This window comes from Aythya ferina, assembly GCF_964211825.1.
Source record: "Aythya ferina genome assembly, chromosome: Z".
In the NCBI taxonomy this organism is placed as follows: Eukaryota; Metazoa; Chordata; class Aves; order Anseriformes; family Anatidae; genus Aythya; species Aythya ferina.
The window spans coordinates 73942815-73963419 of NC_140299.1; the positions used below are offsets into that span (position 1 = coordinate 73942815).

General features: G+C 45.3%; 2 protein-coding genes across 2 annotated transcripts; both read right to left on the bottom strand.

The window, feature by feature from the left end:
* On the bottom strand, positions 1-10540 carry PTGR1 (prostaglandin reductase 1). Its single transcript, XM_084503933.1, has 10 exons — positions 10443-10540; positions 9660-9766; positions 7394-7439; positions 6784-6843; positions 5435-5602; positions 4147-4264; positions 3843-3998; positions 2880-2985; positions 1711-1829; positions 1-719 (listed from the first exon to the last, which is right to left on the bottom strand). Exons 2-10 carry the CDS (start codon positions 9763-9765, stop codon positions 609-611), a joined length of 990 nt encoding a protein of 329 aa, XP_084360059.1. The 5' UTR covers position 9766; positions 10443-10540; the 3' UTR covers positions 1-608.
* A 2749-nt stretch (positions 10541-13289) lies between these two features.
* Positions 13290-19716, bottom strand: LOC311427003 (Golgi-associated RAB2 interactor protein 4-like). Its single transcript, XM_084503934.1, has 9 exons — positions 19671-19716; positions 19526-19584; positions 17188-17518; positions 16352-16927; positions 14618-15176; positions 14136-14478; positions 13932-14038; positions 13768-13808; positions 13290-13665 (listed from the first exon to the last, which is right to left on the bottom strand). Exons 5-9 carry the CDS (start codon positions 14749-14751, stop codon positions 13553-13555), a joined length of 738 nt encoding a protein of 245 aa, XP_084360060.1. The 5' UTR covers positions 14752-15176; positions 16352-16927; positions 17188-17518; positions 19526-19584; positions 19671-19716; the 3' UTR covers positions 13290-13552.
* Between the last annotated feature and the right edge of the window lie 889 nt (positions 19717-20605).

Sequence of the window (20605 nt, forward strand, 5' to 3'; positions counted from 1 at the left end):
TTCCATATCTGTGTTTATTCTTCACCTGGAAAGAGAACTGTAACACAAGCGAAGTTTCCATTAATAGGTTTATTATTTCTTTCTTTCCATAGGCCCAGAATAACTAAGATGCCTATATTTCCTACTTTTTTTTTTTTTTTTTTAATTGCCAGCCTTGTGAGGAAACTGGGAACAACTGCACACTGTTAGCCTGATCGTTGCTCCCTAATATTGTTTACAAAATTATATTCCCTCTTGCTGAGTTCTGGACCCAATCAATAGGTAAACATTAGCAATCAGATATGCTATCAGCTGAGAAACCTTTCAGAATGGCCTTTTTCTTCCTATTACTCATCTTAGATTTGCTCAAACTACTATTAAATCAGTTACAGTTCTGATAAGGTTGAACAGTTTTAAGGCTTTTTTGTGTAGCTTTGGGAAGCAAGTCTCAAGTTCTTCGAGAGCAAAGCCACTGGCACACACACAGTTATCTGACCAATTACTAAGAGGTTATCTTCACCACCGTCCACCAAAAATATTGAAATATGCCTTTTGAACAGCGAGTTAAAAGCACTTATCTGAACTGAATCACATTCTCCTTTGCCTGCCTTCCCAGGAATATGCGACCTTCAGACTTTTACAACAGCTTTTCCAAGATTTTCTCCCCTTAGCATTCCAATGAAAGCTGCTGGCATGTTCTCAAATCCTTCAGTGACTTGTTCGTGGAACTTCACTTTTCCCTGTCAGAAGGAAGAAAGGAAACTGCTGAGTGTTCATTCATCAGCTGCTTAGTTTTCGCGATCTTCATGAGTCTATATTGCCACCAATAAATATTCTCCAGCTTGTATGCTCCATCTGAAACATGCAAGCTGGTGCACACCAGGGTAGCTTTGCAAAGCTGGGTTTGGATATAGCGATTCCATACAAGAATCTGCTGCTGTAGCAAGATTTCTCCCTCCCCCAGCTTGGAGTCAGAAGAGGGAGCAAAAGTCACTGCTGAAAAAAACCACCAGGACAGATTTAGTGCTTCTCAGTCCCCAAACAATGGACAAGGAGATTGTTTCCTCAAAGCCAGGCCTGTTTCTGTCTGTAGTGAAGTGTGGAATTAAAAATCAAAATGTCAGATCAAAACAGCGAGCCTCCCCAAATCGTCAATTTGTAAAAGATAAAAAGCCTTTTAGCCTTCCATGTTCACACACACATATTTTTCACAGCCACGAATCAAGTTTTAAACTCAGCCTCCATTTAGAAAAAAAAAAATTAAAGAAAAAAAAATCCTGGGAACTCCCTTTAGAGCCCAGCTCCCGGTTCCATAAGGGCACTGATTTTTGCCAGTAATTCAAGCACATGAGTACAATGGAAACAATTGCTTATACTAGAAATGAAAGGAGTTTTCTGAAGGAGAAATAGAGGAAATACTCTAAATAAGAAACTCTCAATTGCCAGAGAATTGTTTAGAATGGTTCTGGAAGGATCCTCTTCCAAAGCTTATATTTTTTCTGGGATTCTAAGTTAAGACCAGAGGCTAGTATCGCAAGTCTCAGTGAAGTGGAAGGCATCAGGCATATTCAGTATGGTTTGAGTGTCCTCAAAAGGCTCAAAGATCACGTCAGATAGAAGAAAATCATACCAGGACCTCACTTCACCAGCTACGACAAGAGACCCACCCTTGCAAAGAGGTAAGCCATGGTGCAAGTACACAGTAAAGAAAATTACCCCTTCCCTTCTTACCTCCAGGACCCATTTCAGCAGTGCCTTCTGACCTTCCTCCCGGCGGTTATTCCAGCTACTGACAATAAACCCTTCCATACGAAGCTCCTTGAAGATCATTGGAATCTGAACATATGGTCCTGTAGGAGAAAGGAACCAACCCCCAAGCTGCCTGTGATGCCAGTCTCATTTAAAATGAGACCCAATGCATAAAGAGAGCTTTTAGCCAGTGAAGGACACTGAATCACATTGTTCCAGCCAGAGGCAGCCTCAATTCTTTCCAAAAAGAATTTCTAGAATAATAAGATCATGGGTTCAGGGACACGGCCACCCAGGAAAACAAAGTCCTGAGCTGTTAAAGCTGTGTGAGGCTGAACACCCAGCACTTGTGAAAAGTTTCATTCAGAAGTAAAAATCCCATTTGCTGAGGGGCTTCAGCTTAATCCTCAAAGTACTGTTTTAACTGATTATTAGATAGCATGCTGAGCTCTGGTGCTCTTGGCTAAAGCTCAGAAAAAGTTCCCTCAGTAATAGAAATGTGTGATAATCTCCCCATTGAAAAAGCCCGTCCCATTTTTAAAGTGATTTGGGAGTCTAAAGTCATAGAGAATGCAGTTCCTAAGAACACTCATTTCTTCTAGAATGCAAATCTGGAAAATTTAATGCTGTTGAATATTAATTTCAGACATATTTCCCAACACTTTCACCAGTACATGAAACATTAGCACTGATGAGATGGGAGAAGAAAGAAACAAACAAGCACTCATACACACAGATTAAAACCGAGCTGTCACGTCTAAAAAAAAACCTGGGGGAAATCCATTTTCTCATCTGAAAGTATGCATTGTGCACATGCCATTGTTCCACCACACCTGCTGCCTTCCACTGATCTGTATCTGCTCAGAGCCCAGGGGATTCTTATTTCACATAGTTCAGCCTCTCCTTCATTTCTAATCAGCTGATGTTCTCCATCTGATAGGAGAGTGTACTAAGGAGTGTGACTGCGTGTACACAAAGTGTGGTCACACAACAGCTGCCCTGGAGCAGTGGTTTGTTATCTGAATACACACACACACAAACTCAAATAGCACGCTGAAACAACCAGCAAAATACCAAGAATCTCCCACTATGTCCCACTCTGCCATCACCAAATAGTAACTAAACTTAGAGGCATGGAAGTAGGCACACACCTTTCTGGGGCACGGAGTCATTGTACTGAGAGATGGCTCCACAGACTGCAATCCTCCCGTGCTTCTTCATGTGGTTGATGGCAATGCTGGAAAATTCTCCGCCCACCTACACAAACCAGAGGATGTGCAGCATTAGAGAAAATCCCCTCTTTGGCATTGTTTGCCAAAAACTTGCCAGCATTGAGATGTTGTGCTGAAAAGAACGGGTTCAATCAAAGGTGGAAAGTTGACCTCCATTCCTCCAGACTGTGGCTGCAGCAACCCTTACTCTTAGCTAACACCTACGAGGACTACATCATCTTTCTAAAAATTATTTATGAACAGAGGGAGCCAGTTTTAACTCTGTATCTGCTTCACAAAGCTCGGTATAATACATACAACAGGTATACTAGGAAATTAAAAAAAAGTGGGCTCGTTCTCTGGCTTGAGGGTGAACTGACATGGTTTGACTGCATCCGAACTTTTAAACTCTCCCAGCCCATAGAACACGACGTCCACATTCAAACAGCCCACTGAGACCAGTCCACATAGCCTGTTAACACCTGTTCTAACAGCGAGAGGTGAGAAACCATAGACAGACTACTCTAGGAATTTTTACAAGCTTGCCTTGCAACTGCTTTGTTTACTGGTACCCTTGTAGCCTCTTGGACCACATAACCACATTCATCCTCTCTCCTTTTCCAGAAACAGCAGAGGACTGCATGTTCCAAGGTGGGGCCAGGAGTAGACCTGTTCCTCTCTGCTCAGCCTCAATTAGCACTAACAATCCAGCTTTGCCTTTCAATGTTTGTTCTGTCTGTTACCACCCCAAGGCAGCTGCAGAAAAATCTGGAAAGGGAACATGGAGGCAGTAAGCTTTTACAGAACCTATGTGTGACTTAGATGAAACTCCATACCGAGTTTCTGCTATAGTCTAAGGAAAATAATAGTCTGCTCAGGGCCAGGCCCTCTGTCTGAACTCACATTGTCAAAGAAACAGTCGTAGCCATCAGGAGAGGCTTTACTCAGTGCTTCATCCAAAGATGTAACAGTCTTGTAATTAAAGGCTTCATCAAAGCCTATTTTTTTCAGATAAGCAACCTTGTCATCTGAGCCAGCACAGCCAACCACTTTGCAACCCTGCAAGGAAAGAAAGAGAAACATTTCTAAAGGCCCTCACAACACGGGATGCTTGCCCTCCTGATCATTCATGGCCTTGATCATTCATGGTCTCAGAAGGCCAGGTCAGCCTTCTGAGGTGAAAGGACAAGCAGTCCATGCCACTCACCCCAATTTTGGCAAGCTGCCCAACCACAGAGCCCACAGCACCTGCTGCAGCATTAACCAGCACTGTCTCTCCTGGCTTCATCTTGCAGACCTCAAACAGACCAAAATATGCAGTAAGGCTGTGAAGAAAAAGAAAGATGCTCAACAAGCAATAAAAGAAAACAGACACAGAGGTCTGAATTGACCACGATAAATCAAAATATCATCACAACCAGAGCAAGATTCAATTTTCCTCATTCCTTAAAAAATACTATTAAAAAAAAAAAAAAAAAAGTGCAACTTTTTAAATTGGCTTGTAAGCACATTCACTTCTGTTATAAGGCTACAGACACTCCAGAAAAATAAGCCACACTAGTGGGAAGCTGGATGGTGTGGTAGAAGTTTGCCTTATGTGAAAACAGCTTTCCTTGGGCTCACAAGTTGAAGGAGTAAGAAGTAATGAGATCAACTGGCCCAGAATCCCAAGAAGTTTCTCTTTAATTTTTTCTAACTTCAGGTATAGAGCTTCCCACTTGTTCCTAACTGAAAGGGTGAATTGCTGCTGTCTAGAAAAAGATGCATCTAGAGTGATGTCAAAATGAAATCTCAGGAGTTCTGCATCGCTCAGAATACTACTACAATTTTTAAAGCCAGCTAGTCAGCAAGACTAAAGGAGTCCTGAGCTCCTGTAAAAACTACGCAGAAGGAGACAAGAAATATGAGCAGGATTCTGAGAGAAAGCAATAGTGTGATTATTGCTTCTCCTGCATCATAGCTCTGTCTTCATCAGTGTGATTTAAAGGACTGCTATTTTCCTCCACCTTACACAGCTGTCTCTTGCCATCTTGACAACAATTCTGGAAATACATTGATAGCAGAAAAGCACAATAGGCAGAAGAATGGCCAATAAACCACTGAAATTTGATCCGCTCAGTTAATTAAATAATAGTTAATTATGAATTAATTAATTTCAAATATATTAAATAAATAATAATCCACTCTGGTTAATCCAGACTGGACTTGATTCTTTCCAGCCCCTCCTGGATCCTCTTCCTGCCTTATCACAAATCCTCAAGGACAGGCACCCTAATCCAAGGCAAATTTCTGATCAAAAGAACTTCAGACCCTCTGTAGGGTGAGGGCGTCCTGACACAAACATGTTTTTTGTGTTTTGTTTTTTTTTTCCCTTTCCTTTTTTAAAGCAGAGTGACCAGACTGCATAGTAGTAGAAAAAGATGATGGAAAAAAGATCAGAAACACCCTGCAGAGCAAAATCCAGAGGACAGCTTCCTTTGGATCATAATACTCACCCTGGCATGCCAACTGTCCCAAGAGCCAGAGATTTGGGGAGTGATTCTGGCCAGCTTGAAGGAAGGAGATGGAGGCCCTTCCCGTCAGAGATGAAATGACTTCTCCAGCCACTATTAGCCACAACAAAGGCCCCAACCGCAAAAGCTGGATTCTTGCTTTCTACAATCCTGTTCAAGCAAAGAAAAAAGGTTTGAAAAAAAATAAAAAGAATATCCTGTGAGAGAGAAAATCCTAACTGTCTCTCTCCTCTTTTATTCCTGTTGCCCTTTGATGCAGAAGAAAATAAATACTTTGTGTCAGGACGTTTAGTCCATACCCTACTGATGCTGTAGGCTTCTGATGCCTTCCCTGAAACAGCTACTGTCTCTTATCAGCATAGGAAAGTTGGACATGAGGATTCTAAGCTCAGCCTGACCCGTGACAAACGACTAGCATCAGTCTGGAATGAATTCAGACTGGGCTCCTATGAGCAGAAAGGTAGGAAAGAGGATGCTGGGATTAAAGGATGGAAAAGCAAGAAGCTGAATCACAAACAGGCTACAACAAGCAGTTCCCTTTTCAGAACACCTGCACCTCATTTAAAAGTTGAAGATCCTGAAGAGGGAACCTCTTGTGGTAACAAAAGGCTGCTTAGGAACAGATGGAAGGCAGCATCTAATAACAGAAGTTCACACTTAGGATATCTCCATGTAAAACAGAAATTCCACTTTCTCATCCCAACAGGAAGATTAGCTTGGGAAGGAGTAGGTAAGCACCCTTGAAATACTGAAAATATCCCAGCCCTCAGTGTTCCTGCAGAGAACCACAAGAGTCAGAGGCTACAGATGTTCTCAGACGGCTACTTAGAGGCAGTGCAGCAGGAACAAGCAGACAAAGGGAACCATCTGTATAGCTAAATCATTACCACAAGATTAGAAAAGGATAGATTTAAGATCAGATAGCCTTTTGGCTATATCTAGAGTTGCATCTTAAGTGACACTGAGATAGTCACAGCTGGAATTGTAAGCATGCATGGTTTGGGGCTTGCAATTTCTGCACATCAGATTTTAAAACATGAAGTTGACCCTTCACATCATGCACAAAGGTTGGCACTTTGTGCCTCTCCTTGTAATTTTGACTCCAGAAATAACATATAGTTTGCAGAGGCACAGATGTTCTCCAAGAAGGCAAAAGAGGTTCTTTCAGAAAAAAATATATTCCATTCCAATGTAGATAAGGAATACAGTTTAAGCAGTATGTAGACTCATGTCAGAAAAAAACAACATGACATAGGCTGCAACGTCCCAAATGTCAGTACATTTCTTTGACATCTGCCACATGGATGGAAAACAAGAACTGAACATCTTACCTGGCAACCTGTGTGCCTATCATTACGTCTCCTTCCTTCATGTCCCTTTGACTGTAAGGTCTGTAACACAGGCAGAGACACAGCTTATTGTAAGCAACTTCAATGATCTTCCAAGTGTACTGTGAAGTAGTAGCTACTGCCTGACCAAGAAACAGCATAAGAAGTAAAGCCAAACAGACCACAAAGATCTTCTCATGGTAACAAGGTAATTGGACGTTTTCCACGGACAGCTACTCAAGCATCCCATCCTGACTACACACTGAGCTAAAGTGTCCAGGACTGGATAGTGTTAATCTTCCCTGCATGGTCCACCACTATGAAAAGTTTGGGACTCCAAAAAATTATTTCTGAGACTAGAGTCTACCAGACTTCCTCATAGCTCTGGGTAAATTTTCCCAGTCTCTTCCTTGAATTACTGGCTATTAACACAGGCATATCAGCAATTGACTATTTAGAATATGTATCCTTAAGAACAAGCTTGCTGAAATTATTGGGACTCGGGTAATGTGGCACACTCCCAGTACATGTTCTTTTAAGGTTCAGTTGTGAGCTCAAGTGAGTTAACTTAGCCAAAAAGAGGGGAAGAAAAAAGGGGGGGAAGACGACATACCTCATGTACGGATCAACACTAAGGAACACTGATTCAAGCAGCAACTCTGAAACAAAAGACAAAGCAAATTACTGGGCATCAACGGTACAATAAAGCATAGGTCCCACAAGCCACTCTTTTAACAAAAGCCTCAGGATTCCCAAAAGTTCAAAAACCCCATATATCAGCATAAAAAAATACCCAGAAGCAGCTATGGCATTCAGTAGCTTTGTCTGGATTACCACTGTGCTCTTACAAGACACTCTCAGAAGTGTCTCTCTAGAAAGTTGGCTTCTCTTCTGTCCTGTTTTTCTTTATCTGCCTCCTCTCTCTGCAGAAGACTCAGTAGGCCAGAACCCCTGAGCAAAACACTAACTTTTTTGACCTTTATATATAAAAAGCCTTTTCAGGATTCATCCAGCAGAGGGTGGTAAGAGATCTTGGCACGTCATATATAACCACCACTTTGCTCCCTAGCACAGAAAGCACACATTTTCTAGGTAGCTTAACATGCATTAGCTGTTCACCTCCATCTAACAATGCTCTTCATTGCCCATGCTGCAGCAGCCAAGTTCACATAAGCTAGAAATATATTTGGGCATAAATATTCCTGCACAGCCAGCTCAGAGTGAGCAGGAAGAAAACTGTGTGACATAGGAAAGGCTGCCTCTTCAAAATGACTCCGTGTCATTTAAATACCTGCATGCATCATTCTTTTTGCTTAACTGTGTATGAACTCTGTAGAACTACACATGCTATGAAATTGCTGAAAAGTACCTATAAGAGAGATCATATTTCAAACCTTCAACTTGTAAACCTAAACAGTACTACCAGCAGTTTAATGAGTTTTCTTTGACACACCTGATAAACTGGAGTAAACTTTGTAAAGGACAGTGGAGTGATGAGCAGCATGGTGTGCATGTGAAGCCAAAAATCAAGGTTGATTCTTTTATCAACATCTCCAGCGTTAAACAAGTTACTAAAGTCTCCACCCTTTTCCAAACATAAATACATAAGTAAAACCTGTGTATTTTTTCTCTCTTTTTATTCACATTCTCATGCTGTTACAATGGTCAACAATCATAGATAAGCATTGTTAAAAAGTAGATTTTGAATGCAGGCAGAATCTTCCCAGAAGTCTTGCCTTGTTACTTCTTTAAATGAAAGACCAGCCCCAGTTGACTCCAGCCTTACCTACTCCCAGTTGTGGCCCCACTCTCACTGCAGTGGGAGGCCCCCATGACTATCCCTCAATACAAAAAAAGTTCCAGGTTAAACTCTCCTATGAATTCTCCTTCATTCTCCTAGGAAGAAAGACCAAGAGTGCTGGGGATGTTCAGCCTGGAGAAGAGAAGGCTCCGGGGAGACCTCATTGTGGCCTTTTAATACTTAATGGGGTTTTATAAAAAGGATGGAGAGGGACCCTTTACTCGGGTAGATAATGACAGGACGGAGGGGAATGGTTTTCAACTAAAAGAGGAAAGATTTAGATCAGACATTAGGGAGAAAACCTTCATTGTAAGGGCAGTGAGGCCCTGGCACAAGCTGCCCAGAGAAGCTGTGGATGCCCCATCCCTGGAGGTGCTCAAGGCCAGGCTGGATGGGGCTTTGGGCAGCCTGGTCTGGTGGGAGGTGTCCCTGCCCATGGCAGGGGGCTGGAAATGGCTGATCTTTAAGGTCCATTCCAACCCAAACCATTCTGTGATTCTATTAAAAGATTCTTTAAAACCCACTGCCAGAGGTTACCGTCTTCCCCAGCTTCCTGCAAAGGATTTTGCAAGGTAAAGCAGATGACAATTTTACAGCAGTAAAGCATCTTTGTGTATTACTAGAGTTACATCACTTGCTGTGGCCAAGGTTCACTTCTCTTTCTCCTTCTAAATTAAACGAATTCCACTTCCTTGCAACGGTTGGTTTTGAGGGTGTATCACTTCAGCAATTTTCTCCAGCAAAGTTTATTTGCAAACAGAGTCGAAAACCTTTGCCATGAGGCACCACGTGTGACTAAGTGCTATGGGACTTTGAAAGGCATGCCAGAGCCACCACATGCTGGGGCTAAAGTTCAGCCTCCTAATTCCATGTGTATAATCGGATGCCAGCACGTCTGAAAATGCACTAAACCCATCAGCACACATGTCCCTGAGCAATTGCTCGGCTCTGCCGAGGCACATGGTTTGCCACAAGCCGTGCCAAGCCTTTTTTGTGAAAATCTGAGCTCGAGAAACACGTGGACAGTTCTACAAAGGCACAACAACCTCCAGGCAACAGCTGATGGCGCTCCACTTACCTCCATGCTGTAGGCTTGGCAGCTCGATCTTTTTCAGGTCAAAGTCGCTGGGCTTGGGGAACCCCTGAAAATGCTTCTTCAGCACCCACACCTTGGCAGTCACCATTCTGCAAAGCAAGCAGCACAGTCGGTGAGCGCCTGCCAAAGAGACACCGAACAGTGTCAGGCTGCTAGCTGGGGCTGCTTGTGATTTCAGGGAGCACAGAAGCCCAAGCTTGACTGCCTGCTGTCACACCAGGAGGCTTCTGCCTGCACCCCGCAGCAGCAGCAGCATCTGCCCCAGCACATCTCTGCAAAGCATGCTCACTGCCAAGCAGCCTGGCTGGCAGCAAGCCAGGCGTGGGAGGTCAGCCCCAGCGGGAGGCACAGCTCCCGCGCTAAAGAAAATCCACCGATTTAAAGAAAACAAACAAAAAAAAAAAAAAGAGAGAGAAGGAAAAAAATAAAAAAACAAACTGCTGAACTTGCTATTTTGCCCTGGTCACATGAGATAAGTGGTGAATCTGGACCTGTACAAGCTTGAAACGAATTCCTGCAAGCCAGGAATATGAAGGCAAGAAAGCACTCCTTCATACTAAGCCTGCCGGTGACGCCCCACGTGTCTAAATCAACAGCTTCTGCGGCTGCCAAGCTCAGGGCTTGGAGCTGGGAGCACATCCTCACCAGCATTTTCTGTGCAACGTGGAAACAAACCCATGGCTTGCGTTTGTTTTACCCTCTCGTTCCCTTTCTCCTGCCTGTAAGCGAGCACATGCACAAACCCAGAGGAAGAGGGGCTCGTACTTGGAAGAGGCGGCTGGAAAATTGTCTTCTGCTGCCAAGCCCAGGTCCTAGGCTTCTGTAGCTGGTGCTGCCGGGGTCTGGGCTCCTCGACAGGCGTCCTGGAAGGCAAGACAGTGTTTCTCGTGGCTTTTATCAGCAGAGGGAGCACCGCCCTCCGTCCACTCGCCCCGGGCCCAGAGCCAACCTTGTGCAGCCTGGTGCACCCACCGTGATTCACCCTCCTCCTGCATGGATCCCCAGCGACCCCGAAAACAGAAAACAAAACACACATCGTGCCCCAGCTTGCAGCAATGCTTTTGTCCCAGAGCTCCACTGCCTCCTGCTCCTCACTTCCCCGTGCAAATAACCCTGCACAATGCAAAGGGTGCCAGGGCCCCGTGCCAAAGCTCTCCATGCTAAGGAGCGAGGCCGAAAGCAGCGCCCAGACCCTGCATGCAGTGCAAAGGTCAGAGGAAATTTATCAGCAGCTGCTGCATTTGGCCTACATTCTTTGATTATTGTTATTGGGAGTGCAGGCAGCACTCCCTGCCCTTTCCATCCACTGCTGCTCTTGACTGTGGTGCCTGCTATGCCCACCTGTGCCCCCCGAAATCATGCTGCAACGCCGCAGCAACAACGCAGCGAGCCCAGTAACAGGGCTCACAGGGGGAAAAGCTGAGTCTGCATTAACACAAAGCTGATTTCTGATTTCACTCCCATGTTCACGAGCACCGAGGCGTGTTTTTCCTAGCAGCGTGTCCTGCACCCTGGCACACATCCCATGGCACTCCAGCCAGGGACTCTCCGTGTCAGTGGTGCTGGCTCAGCCAGCAGCCACACGTGCATAGGAACCTTGCAGCCGTCCTGTCCCACCCTCCTGAGTCATTAACGACTTGCTCTCTGCTTTTTGTCTCTCCTTTGTGTGCCTGAAGGCTCCAGCCCTGTTCTTTACCTTCCCACCATTATCTCTTGATAGCTTGATTCTTCTGTGCTTAGACATGAATTGATAAGGAGGAAGTTGCCCAACTCTGATTAAAGGACTCTAAAGGATAAATGGACCCATTTTGTAGTGGTTCAGTAAAGCCTTTAGTGAACTGAACTTGTCATAGCCACTGTCTCAGCTTTAAGACCAGCAACCACTGTACTGTGAATCGACTTTGTTGTCTTTGTTGTCAGTCCCTATGGGTTTCAATAATATGTTTACTTTGTGCGCTCTCTGTATAACAAGCTGCATAAACGACTATAATCACTTCTCTAAAGAACCAGCCATAATAAAAATCTGAAAAGGGAGAGTCCATGAGACCTACAAAAAGACTAAACTCATTCCTAACAAGTTCCATAAATAAATAAATAAATAAATTTGCCTGATAGTCTTGAAAAAGAATCATCAAAGCTTTTAGTGAAATTGCAATCCAAGATGACATTTATAATGATGTCCTTCAAATCCTCCTTATCCTCTGGTCTAGCCCATCAAGTTATGGGACAGTAAAGCTTTACATTAAACTCCCTCAGCTTTTTCCATAAAACCAAGCAGCTGGTAGAGAAAGAATGAGTTGGGGAATCTCAGCCTTGTGTACTAACCACATACGTAAGAAAGCCAAGATCCAGCCTGTGTGCAGATCCTGCACCTCTGGGGAGGGAATCACACCTCAGTCCCCAGAATCAGAATGGGGAAGGAGATTCACCACTCGATGGAAAATGGGAGAAGAAAATAAGGAGAGGTGGAAACTGGAATCCCACTGTAGATGCTAGCAACTGGAAAAGAGGTCAGGAATAAAAAAGAGGACAGACAAGATTGAGAAAATCGTGTTATACCAAAGGCTGAAGAGCTGGTGGTGATTCCTGACCTTGACCTGAAAACCTTCACATTAAAGTTCAGGAACAGTAAACTCCAGGGAGCACAAGTTATACTAGTAAAGCTACAGTAAAAACATCAAATTTCCCTAAATAACCTCAAACATTTGTGTCTTTAGGGTATGGTTTCCTAGCCTGTGCTTGCCAGCTTAGTATAAAATTGTCTTAGAAGCCTGTCAGTAGCAAGCAAGTCCAATGCAAATTTGGGGTTAGGCTAACAGTTCATCTTGCTGCCAGTCACAATTAATATGCAGATATGGCTGTGGTAGTTATTTCCTTTATTTCCACTTAGAGCAGGAACATCTAAACATCTGCACTGAACGACAGGGGTATGCCTAAAAGCCAAGAGGGACAGTTTGTAGATTGGTGACACCAACCACCCTGACAACAAAGCTGTTCAGGAAGCCAGCATCCGATCCAGTCCCCTCTTACGGATCCACCTCAGGCAGTTTTCTGCAGCATTTCAAAGGAATCTGCCAGGCATCAGCATAAGGAACTTCCTGAATACTTAAATATGCACTTTCCTTCAAAAGGACTTCTTGGCAGTAAATTCCTGGCTGTATAGCCTGTCAAGGCAGTCATAACTCAGAAGTTGCTTTGGGATTCCCTGTATATTACAGGACTCCCAATTACCTGGGAGTGAATACAGCCTCTAACTGTAAATGCCAATAAGTCTTAGCAAAAATCACCTGTTCATCCTCTCAGGCTTAGCTATTAAAATTATTTGTCCAATTTTTTTTTCCCCTGTAGTAAAAAAAAAATAAATGAGGTAAAGGCAAACCACTCCCATGCTAGGTTTGGCAGGCACTATGCTGCAAACATCTGAGCAAGCATGACGCTGCATTGTGAAAGAAAGCTGCAACCTCACTCCTTTGTGCAAAGCTGTCAAGCCCTAGAAGGAGGGCAAAGACCAAAGGTGAGAAGTCATTGCACAGGAAAAAGACTATGCCACGGTGCACCCTGCTGTGAGGCTGTCACCCTGAGAGGTTCAGCTGCTCTGCTGAATTAGCTTGCGCAGGGAAAGTGAAACTAAGACCCAGCAGGGGTCTTTCCAGTGCTGGAAGCAGGCAAGACCTCATCCATTTCTCATCTTTCCCTTTCTCACCCATTGTTTTGTCTCGGTTACAGGGGCAACTTGCACTGCTCCAGTCCCTTTCCCTGACCCAAACGCAGGGCCCATCATGAGGACTGGAACGATCGCAGGGCAGTAGCAAAGTGCCCAAGGCCCGTATCAGCCCTTACCCCAAAACCACAGACACAAATCCTACAAAACGTGTTTATTGCTCATCCCGTGGAGGCTTTGCTTTTCCAGCAACACCTGCCACGGAGGCCCGCCCGTGGGCCCACCACCGCCTCCAGAACGCCCTAATCCTCTGACTGCGGTTGCGACCTGCGGAGAGGGGGAGCACACATAAGGGGGGCACAGCCTGCCCCCCGCACACAAAGCCTGGCTCTGGGGGGTGCACCCAGGCTCCAAGGGGCAGGATCTCACCAGAGGAAGGCTTCTTCTGTGCTGCTGGCACCTCCCGCAGCCTGCAAAAACAACAGCCCTCAGCAATGTGCCCCCCCAACTCTTGCATGGCCTCACGCGGTGCTTCAGGCTCCTTCAACCCCTCTCCTGGCTGAATGGCCCCACTCACTCACTCACTCACTCACCTGTCACCTTTCCTGTGGCAGACCAACTTTGTCTGCTGCATGGTGCTGGTCAGCAGGGCATCCTGGTTGCTGCTGAGGTGCTCTGCACGGGTTTGCTCGGGGATGACCTGGCCAAGGAAACCAAAGCGGGGCACAAGTTTAGGGCCTGCTAGGACCAGTCCTTGCTGGCCAGAGGTCCTCCCCCCCCCCAGTGTCAGACCTCACCTCTGGGGTGCTGGCAGCCGGCGAGGTCTTGTCAATTTCTGCAGATGATGATTCTCGGTCCGTGGGCAGGACAATGCCAGCTCTCATGTCCTCCTCTTCAATTTCTGACGTAGAGGAGGCCCCCTCCGTAGGCATGGCCCCCTCGGCGGGTGTGTTGAGGAGAGGAGGCGCCCTGGGTGTGTGGAGCACGCCTGCCAGCATGGCCCAGCAGAGGAAGAGGCCCTGAGCACCGGGGCCAGGGCACAGCTGAAGAAATACCCTGTGGCCCGTGTGGAAACAGAGCTGCAGGCGCTCCTCGGAGAGCTCCTGCACAGCCAGATTTACGCACCGCAGCGGAAGCAGCCTGGAGGAAAATCGAGTTACTGGGGTGCTCCCCCCCAGTGCCAAGGGGACACGGCACAGCAGCAGACACAGCCCCTCTGGGGCTGCCCCACATCACAGCAGGGAGGGCAGGGAAGGTTGGTTATGGGGCCAGGCGGTACCTGGTGAGCTCCAGTCCCTCAGCTGGAGGGGCCGCAGGGGCAGCCAGGAGCAAGGTGTCGGGCATCGCTGCGCTGGGAGCAGTGCAGGCCACCCCCATGGTGATGAGGTGGACACGGTTTGTTACTGGAAGCATCTCCCCTCGCGGGCCAACCTGCGTGGGTGCAATTTGGTAGCACGGGAGCCTGCTTTCAGAGGCAGGATGTCTAACCTCTGCCCGGCCCTACCTGGAAGAAGTTGCTCTCAAACAACGGCGCGTTGCGCAGGAGGCCAAATTCCCCTGCCCGCAGCAGGCGTTTCAGGGGGCCTGGGGACATGGCTCTCTCAGCACACTGCGCCTCTGAGAAGCACGTGTGGGTTTCTGCTGGCCTCGCCGGGTGGATCGCTGCTCTGTCACAACACTCCTGGGGTTCAGCCTTCACCTTTTGTACCCACAGAGCTGCCACCCTGCTTGGGACTGATGCCTCAGTGCTGCAAAGCAGCGTTTCATGTCGGTGAGAGCATCAGCGATCTCTGTGACATCAGTGCTCTGCCACATCCAAGAGGGGTGGCACTCATGGGCTGAGATAAAGACAGTGTAACGATGGGAAATCACAGAATCACAGAATTTTCTAGGTTGGAAGAGACCTCAAGGTCATCGAGTCCAACCTCCAACCTAACGCTAACAGCCCTCCACTAAACCATATCCCTAAGCTCTACATCTAAGCGTCTTTTGAAGACTTCCAGGGATGGTGACTCCACCACTTCCCTGGGCAGCCTGTTCCAATGCCTCACAACCCTTTCTGTAAAGAAGTTCTTCCTAACATCTAACCTAAATGACAGAAAATGAAGGGAAAACAAGGATAACAGAATAAAAAAAGCAAGTGATGCACAACGCAATTACTCACCGCCCGCCAAACAATGCTCGGCCAGTCCCTGAGCAGCAGCAGTCCCCCTGCCAACCCCCTTAGTTTTACTGCCCCACACAACACCTCGTGGCATGGGACACCCCTTTGACCATTTGAGGTCAGCTGTTCCCTCCCTGGCAGGGCAGCACACAAAGCTGGAAAGTCCTTGGCTCCACACCCAAGATGAAAATATTAAACACAATACCCGATAGGAAAGAATAACTTAGAAGCCCACAGGTAAGAGCGAAGCGAGAATACTGCAGGTGACCTGGACGGACAAACAGTGCCAAAGGTCCTCAGTCGTGACTTCCTGGGGACCAAAGGCTTCTTTATAGAGCTTTCTCTGCTGTCCCTTGATACAGTCCAAACACATGCTGCACCATCACGAATTGCAAAACTTCATCAGAACTATTGAGACATACCACAACACAAGTCTATCAGCAGTTCAGCTTCCTTCATTTGCAGGGACATGTCTGCATGAGAAATGTTTCCTTTGCTTTATTTTACAGCTGCCAAAGCTAACTTTTTTTTTTTTTTTTTTTTTTTTAAGTTACATTCACCTTAGATTTCAACATTTAATTGAAACTCTAAACTTGACTACCTCAAACAAGGAATTCTGTTTCAGAGGAGAAGGATAGAGGCTTGTATTTGATGTTGTAAAGTCATGGCAGAACTTCAAGGCTAACTAAACCCAACAGGTGAGGGTTCCCTCCCTCATTTCTGCTGTTCATTACTTACCTCTACAAAGATTAAGCACCCCAGACCCTTGTAGTGCCCTAATGAGACAACTCTGGCCCTCTCTGCTGTACTGCTTTGAGTACACATCAGGGAATTTACACATATACTTACCTGTGCCTGCAACTCCTCTGAGGCCACGTTCTGAATTTCTGTAACATTACAAGTGCAGATTCATCTTTGAATGAGCTCCTGCTCATGATACACGCAACCAGCTTCAAGAAGGAAACTCACTGCTTCAGCCTACCTGAGACACATCTGTTATCTGCAGGTCTGCATGTTAGAAAAATTCATTACCATCGCAGTGTATCTGTATTAAGGAGACTGAAACAGATACATGGAACAGATTAAAGGATAAGAGAACAGGAGCATCCTTGGATAACGCCGTCCTAGGCCTCCCAGATGCCACAAAAGACAAGCCATCCCCCTGGTGATGCTTGCTGCTGACAGATTTGTCTCTAACAGCTGATAGTGTCAGAGTTTACTGAAGTAGTCAGTGACATTTCCTACGATCTGTAGACAATCTGTGTATCTTCCTGTCCTTCTTTCCTTCCTTCCTCCTTCTCTCCCTCTATACTCTTGCTTTCTCACCCAGATGTTCCCAGTGTCTCATAAGGCACATATCTTCAGCCACCGTGGCGCTTCCAGGGTTTCTTCTTCCATCTTTTTTACTGTTTCAAAGTTCATCACCTACAGAAAATATTAATTGAAAATGAAATGCATACATATGAAGCTTGCACAGTGTAAGCCCTCCTTCCCTGTGGAACCAAGGTAAAATGCAGTCCCTGTTTCAAGTTTACATGCAGTCTACCACAAACAAACTTGGGAGAGTGATAACAAGAATTACGTTTTCCACTGGCGTTTAAAACATTGATCTGTAGGCCTGAATTAAAAAGAAAATAATGATCCCTCCACCACCACCTCCCTTCCTCCCTTCTTAGCCTGCCTACCTCCCTTTGTCTAGTTCAGCCCCTTTGCTTTGTGAAGAGCTGGGCCTCTCCAAATCTTCACGGGAGCGTTGTCATGGTGATTCCCTGAGGCTGCTTTACTAATCTTTTACACAAGTGGAGACCCGGAAAACAATATCTCTTCAAGCTTGTTGCTCTGGCAAAGGAGTTTGCCATTAGAAAACTCACTGTGCAATATCCTATTTCCTGAGGTGGATTGCAGACTATTTTGGGTCTCGCTCTCTACTTCAGGATCCTTGTTCTCAAAGGATTCTTCATGAGAACATCAGCTTAAGCAGATACACACTTTCCACCTCAGAAAAAGACTGTAGTACTAACATAGGGAGAAAAAACAAAACAATATAAGAAAAAACACCACCACAAGAAACACCAAAACCCTAATAAGAACCAACCTTTATTCTAGACTAGAAATACACTTTGGTCTCAGTTATCTGGCAGAAGGAATACCAGAATTTCTAAATTGCCGGCCTAATATTTGATCTGGTGTTAAACCTTTGTTCTTGCTTCCCTTCCCAAACTGTAAGATTTATGAATTTCAATGTGCTAATCAAACTTTGAGTAACAGAGTGGATTTACCAGTTAACGTGTGGTCCAAAAAGTCCAAGGAAACTGAACCACAACGAACTCTAGTGGATCTCAGATGCTATTGCTCGGGGCAAGGAAATTTGTATTTGCTTTAGACTGAGAAACTTTTGTTTTCATGAATAACATTTAAGCAAGTCATCCTACATAAAGACAGCCAAGAATCAGTGATAAACTGATCATTGACGCAATCTCCTACAGTACAGAAATAGCCAGATGGTGAGACAAAACGGTGCACAAATGCATAATAAAGTAGAGAACTGGCCGGGCTGATGGACCTGAAGAATTGTGCTCAGTGGTACAAAGTCCTTAGGGATCATGTCAGGAGCAATAATGACCGGGACAGTGGGTAGAGTACACCATTAGGAGGTCCGTGTGCTGTAACACATTGGGAGGAACAGTCAACATGCCTCAGAGCAGGCATGCTACTGCAAGAAGCTCAGCAGGCTGCAGAAATGGATTAACTAGAACCCTGACAAGTTCAACAGCTACTGCAAAGTCTACATCCAGGACGGAGTAAAACCCCAGGGCAAGACAAGCGAAGCACGGGCTGGCTGGAGCGCAGCTTAACAGCCAACAACCAGGAGGTCCTGGTGCACAAAAAGATCATGGGGGTGAGCAGCATGTCCTTGCTGCAAAGAAGGCTTACCGCGTCCTGGGATGTGTGTAGAGGTGTGCAGCCAGCAGGCTCAAGGGGATGACCCATCCCCACCACGCTGAACTTGAACTCAGCTGCACCTGGAGTGTAGCTGATCTGCTTTGCTTGGTCTGGCTTTGACCATGTGCTCAGACCAAAAGACTCTCAGAAGTTCCTACCAAACTAAATTATTCTATGAATACATAATGGCAACTTGCACTCACAACTCATAATTAGCTTCCTGTACAACAAGGAGTGTTTATTTGGTATAAACAACCACAGGCATTAACACCCAATGAACTAAAACTAATATAAAATCGTAACTTTCCTTGCCCCTAATATTTATTTTGCTTGTTTCTGCTTATTATTTAGCACAGGTTTCCACAGGACACTCTTCAAAACAGCTGAAGAAACAGAAAAATTTCATGGGAGATTTACTCTGGTTGAACACACCCTAATGTCTTTCACCAGAATGGAGCCCTCAGAAAGAAAAACAAACAATTATCTCCTCCCAACTATCAATAGCATCATAGCTTGATTTGCAAAGAAATCCCAAACCCTTACAATTATAATATTTGTCCACACAAAAGACTTATTGCTTCATCTCATTAAATAAAAAAACAGTGCTGTATTTTATGTATCTACTGTAACGTGCTTTCAATCTTTAGATTCATCAACTGCCAGCACACTAGTGATTTAAAAAACAAAATAAAACAAAACATCTACTTTCTGAGCTGGTTGTATCATTAACTTGTGTTTTACTACCATGTACTTAATAAAATCAACCCCCTTCCTAATTCCTAAAATAATCCTGTTCTAAAGAAACGAAGCTATACTGTTTGTTTGCCTTCCCAGAATATTCAGTTAAGACTTCGGAGTTAGGAAAGGTATCGGCCATATGTTAGGTATAATACACAATCACATAGTAGAATTGAAATTTCTCAAAAATAAACAGCTGCTATAAACATACTTTCCTTCCTCAGTAAACATGCTATATCCACAGCGACAAGATAACTGCATATCAAACAGCTGCATTTTTTTCCTTAAAATTTAATATTGGCCTTAAAACATTTTACCATGACACCAAATAAAGTACTCAACTTTTAGGGTTTACTTTTACACTTCAGAAAGGATAAAGCTGTCTCTCCTGCACATGTCACCTGCAAGCAGAGAACATACGTGGTTATCTTTACAGTTGGAAGCTTCTCGTACCAGAAGCGGTTCCTCCTTATTTCCCGTTTCTTACTCAGGTTTCAGGAGGAGAAAGAACTGCTGGAGCAGCTACACCAGGGGTCACAGCCCCCAGCATGAGTCACCACCACTCAACAACCACTCTGGCCCTTTGATGAGCAAGCAGGTGCTTCTCACAGAAACCAATCTGGATCTGGTCTTCAGGCAACAAACACTCAAGCATGCTTGACACAGATTTTTTTATTTTTTTTTATTTTTTGGCCTTATATATAAATGATTTGAAAATAAAACTGGTATATAGTGTGACTGCACAGTCACATTGGTTCAGTGGTTCTTCCCGGTACTTCAAAATACTTCTGGACAGTAAGGCCCAGCTGACATGATAATACAGAATCACCTAGGTTGGAAGAGACCTCAAGATCATCGAGTCCAACCTCTGACCTAACGCTAACAGTCCCCACTAAACCATATCCCTAAGCTCTACATCTAAACGTCTTTTAAAGACTTCCAGGGATGGTGACTCCACCACTTCCCTGGGCAGCCTGTTCCAACGCCTAACAAGTCCCTCGGCAACACACAGCTCTGTTTTTATACAGCAACACCACCTTCAGGAAAGAATAAACGTGCTCAGACGATTTAACTATTATCTATGTCAACCACTGCAACACCAGGCACCCAGTGCTCTCGCAAGGAAACACATTTGCGGGCTTTGAATCTGGTCTTTATTATGCATAAGTGGAATCAACTCTGTAAACCGCAGCAGGTGAACAGCCACAGAAATGTTGTTTTTGCAGTTATTTTGTTTGTTTAGACGTTTAGAAAGGGACGAGTTTCTGCGATGTGCTTACACTGTACTGCCCCCCCCCTCCCCCCCTCAGAGCCGCCCGCCCCCGCCCGCCTCAGCCCGCCTCAGCCCTGTGAGGGGCCCTCCGGCGGCAGCGCCCGCCCTGCGCGATCGCCTGACCCGAGCGCGCCGCCGCCCGCCCCACC

Bases quoted from the DNA above. Each gene is read 5' to 3' on its own strand.
- LOC311427003 (XM_084503934.1), bottom strand. From the start codon at position 14,751: ATGCTTCCAGTAACAAACCGTGTCCACCTCATCACCATGGGGGTGGCC. The intron at 14,479-14,617 runs GTACCGCCTGGC...ATTTTCCTCCAG, and splicing joins GAGGGACTGGAGCTCACCAG to GCTGCTTCCGCTGCGGTGCG. The intron at 13,809-13,931 runs GTGAGTGAGTGA...TTGTTTTTGCAG, and splicing joins TGCCACAGGAAAGGTGACAG to GCTGCGGGAGGTGCCAGCAG.
- PTGR1 (XM_084503933.1), bottom strand. From the start codon at position 9,765: ATGGTGACTGCCAAGGTGTGGGTGCTGAAGAAGCATTTTCAGGGGTTC. The intron at 5,603-6,783 runs GTAAGATGTTCA...TTGCTTGAACAG, and splicing joins ATAGGCACACAGGTTGCCAG to GATTGTAGAAAGCAAGAATC. The intron at 4,265-5,434 runs GTGAGTATTATG...TTTTCTTCACAG, and splicing joins GGGACAGTTGGCATGCCAGG to CCTTACTGCATATTTTGGTC.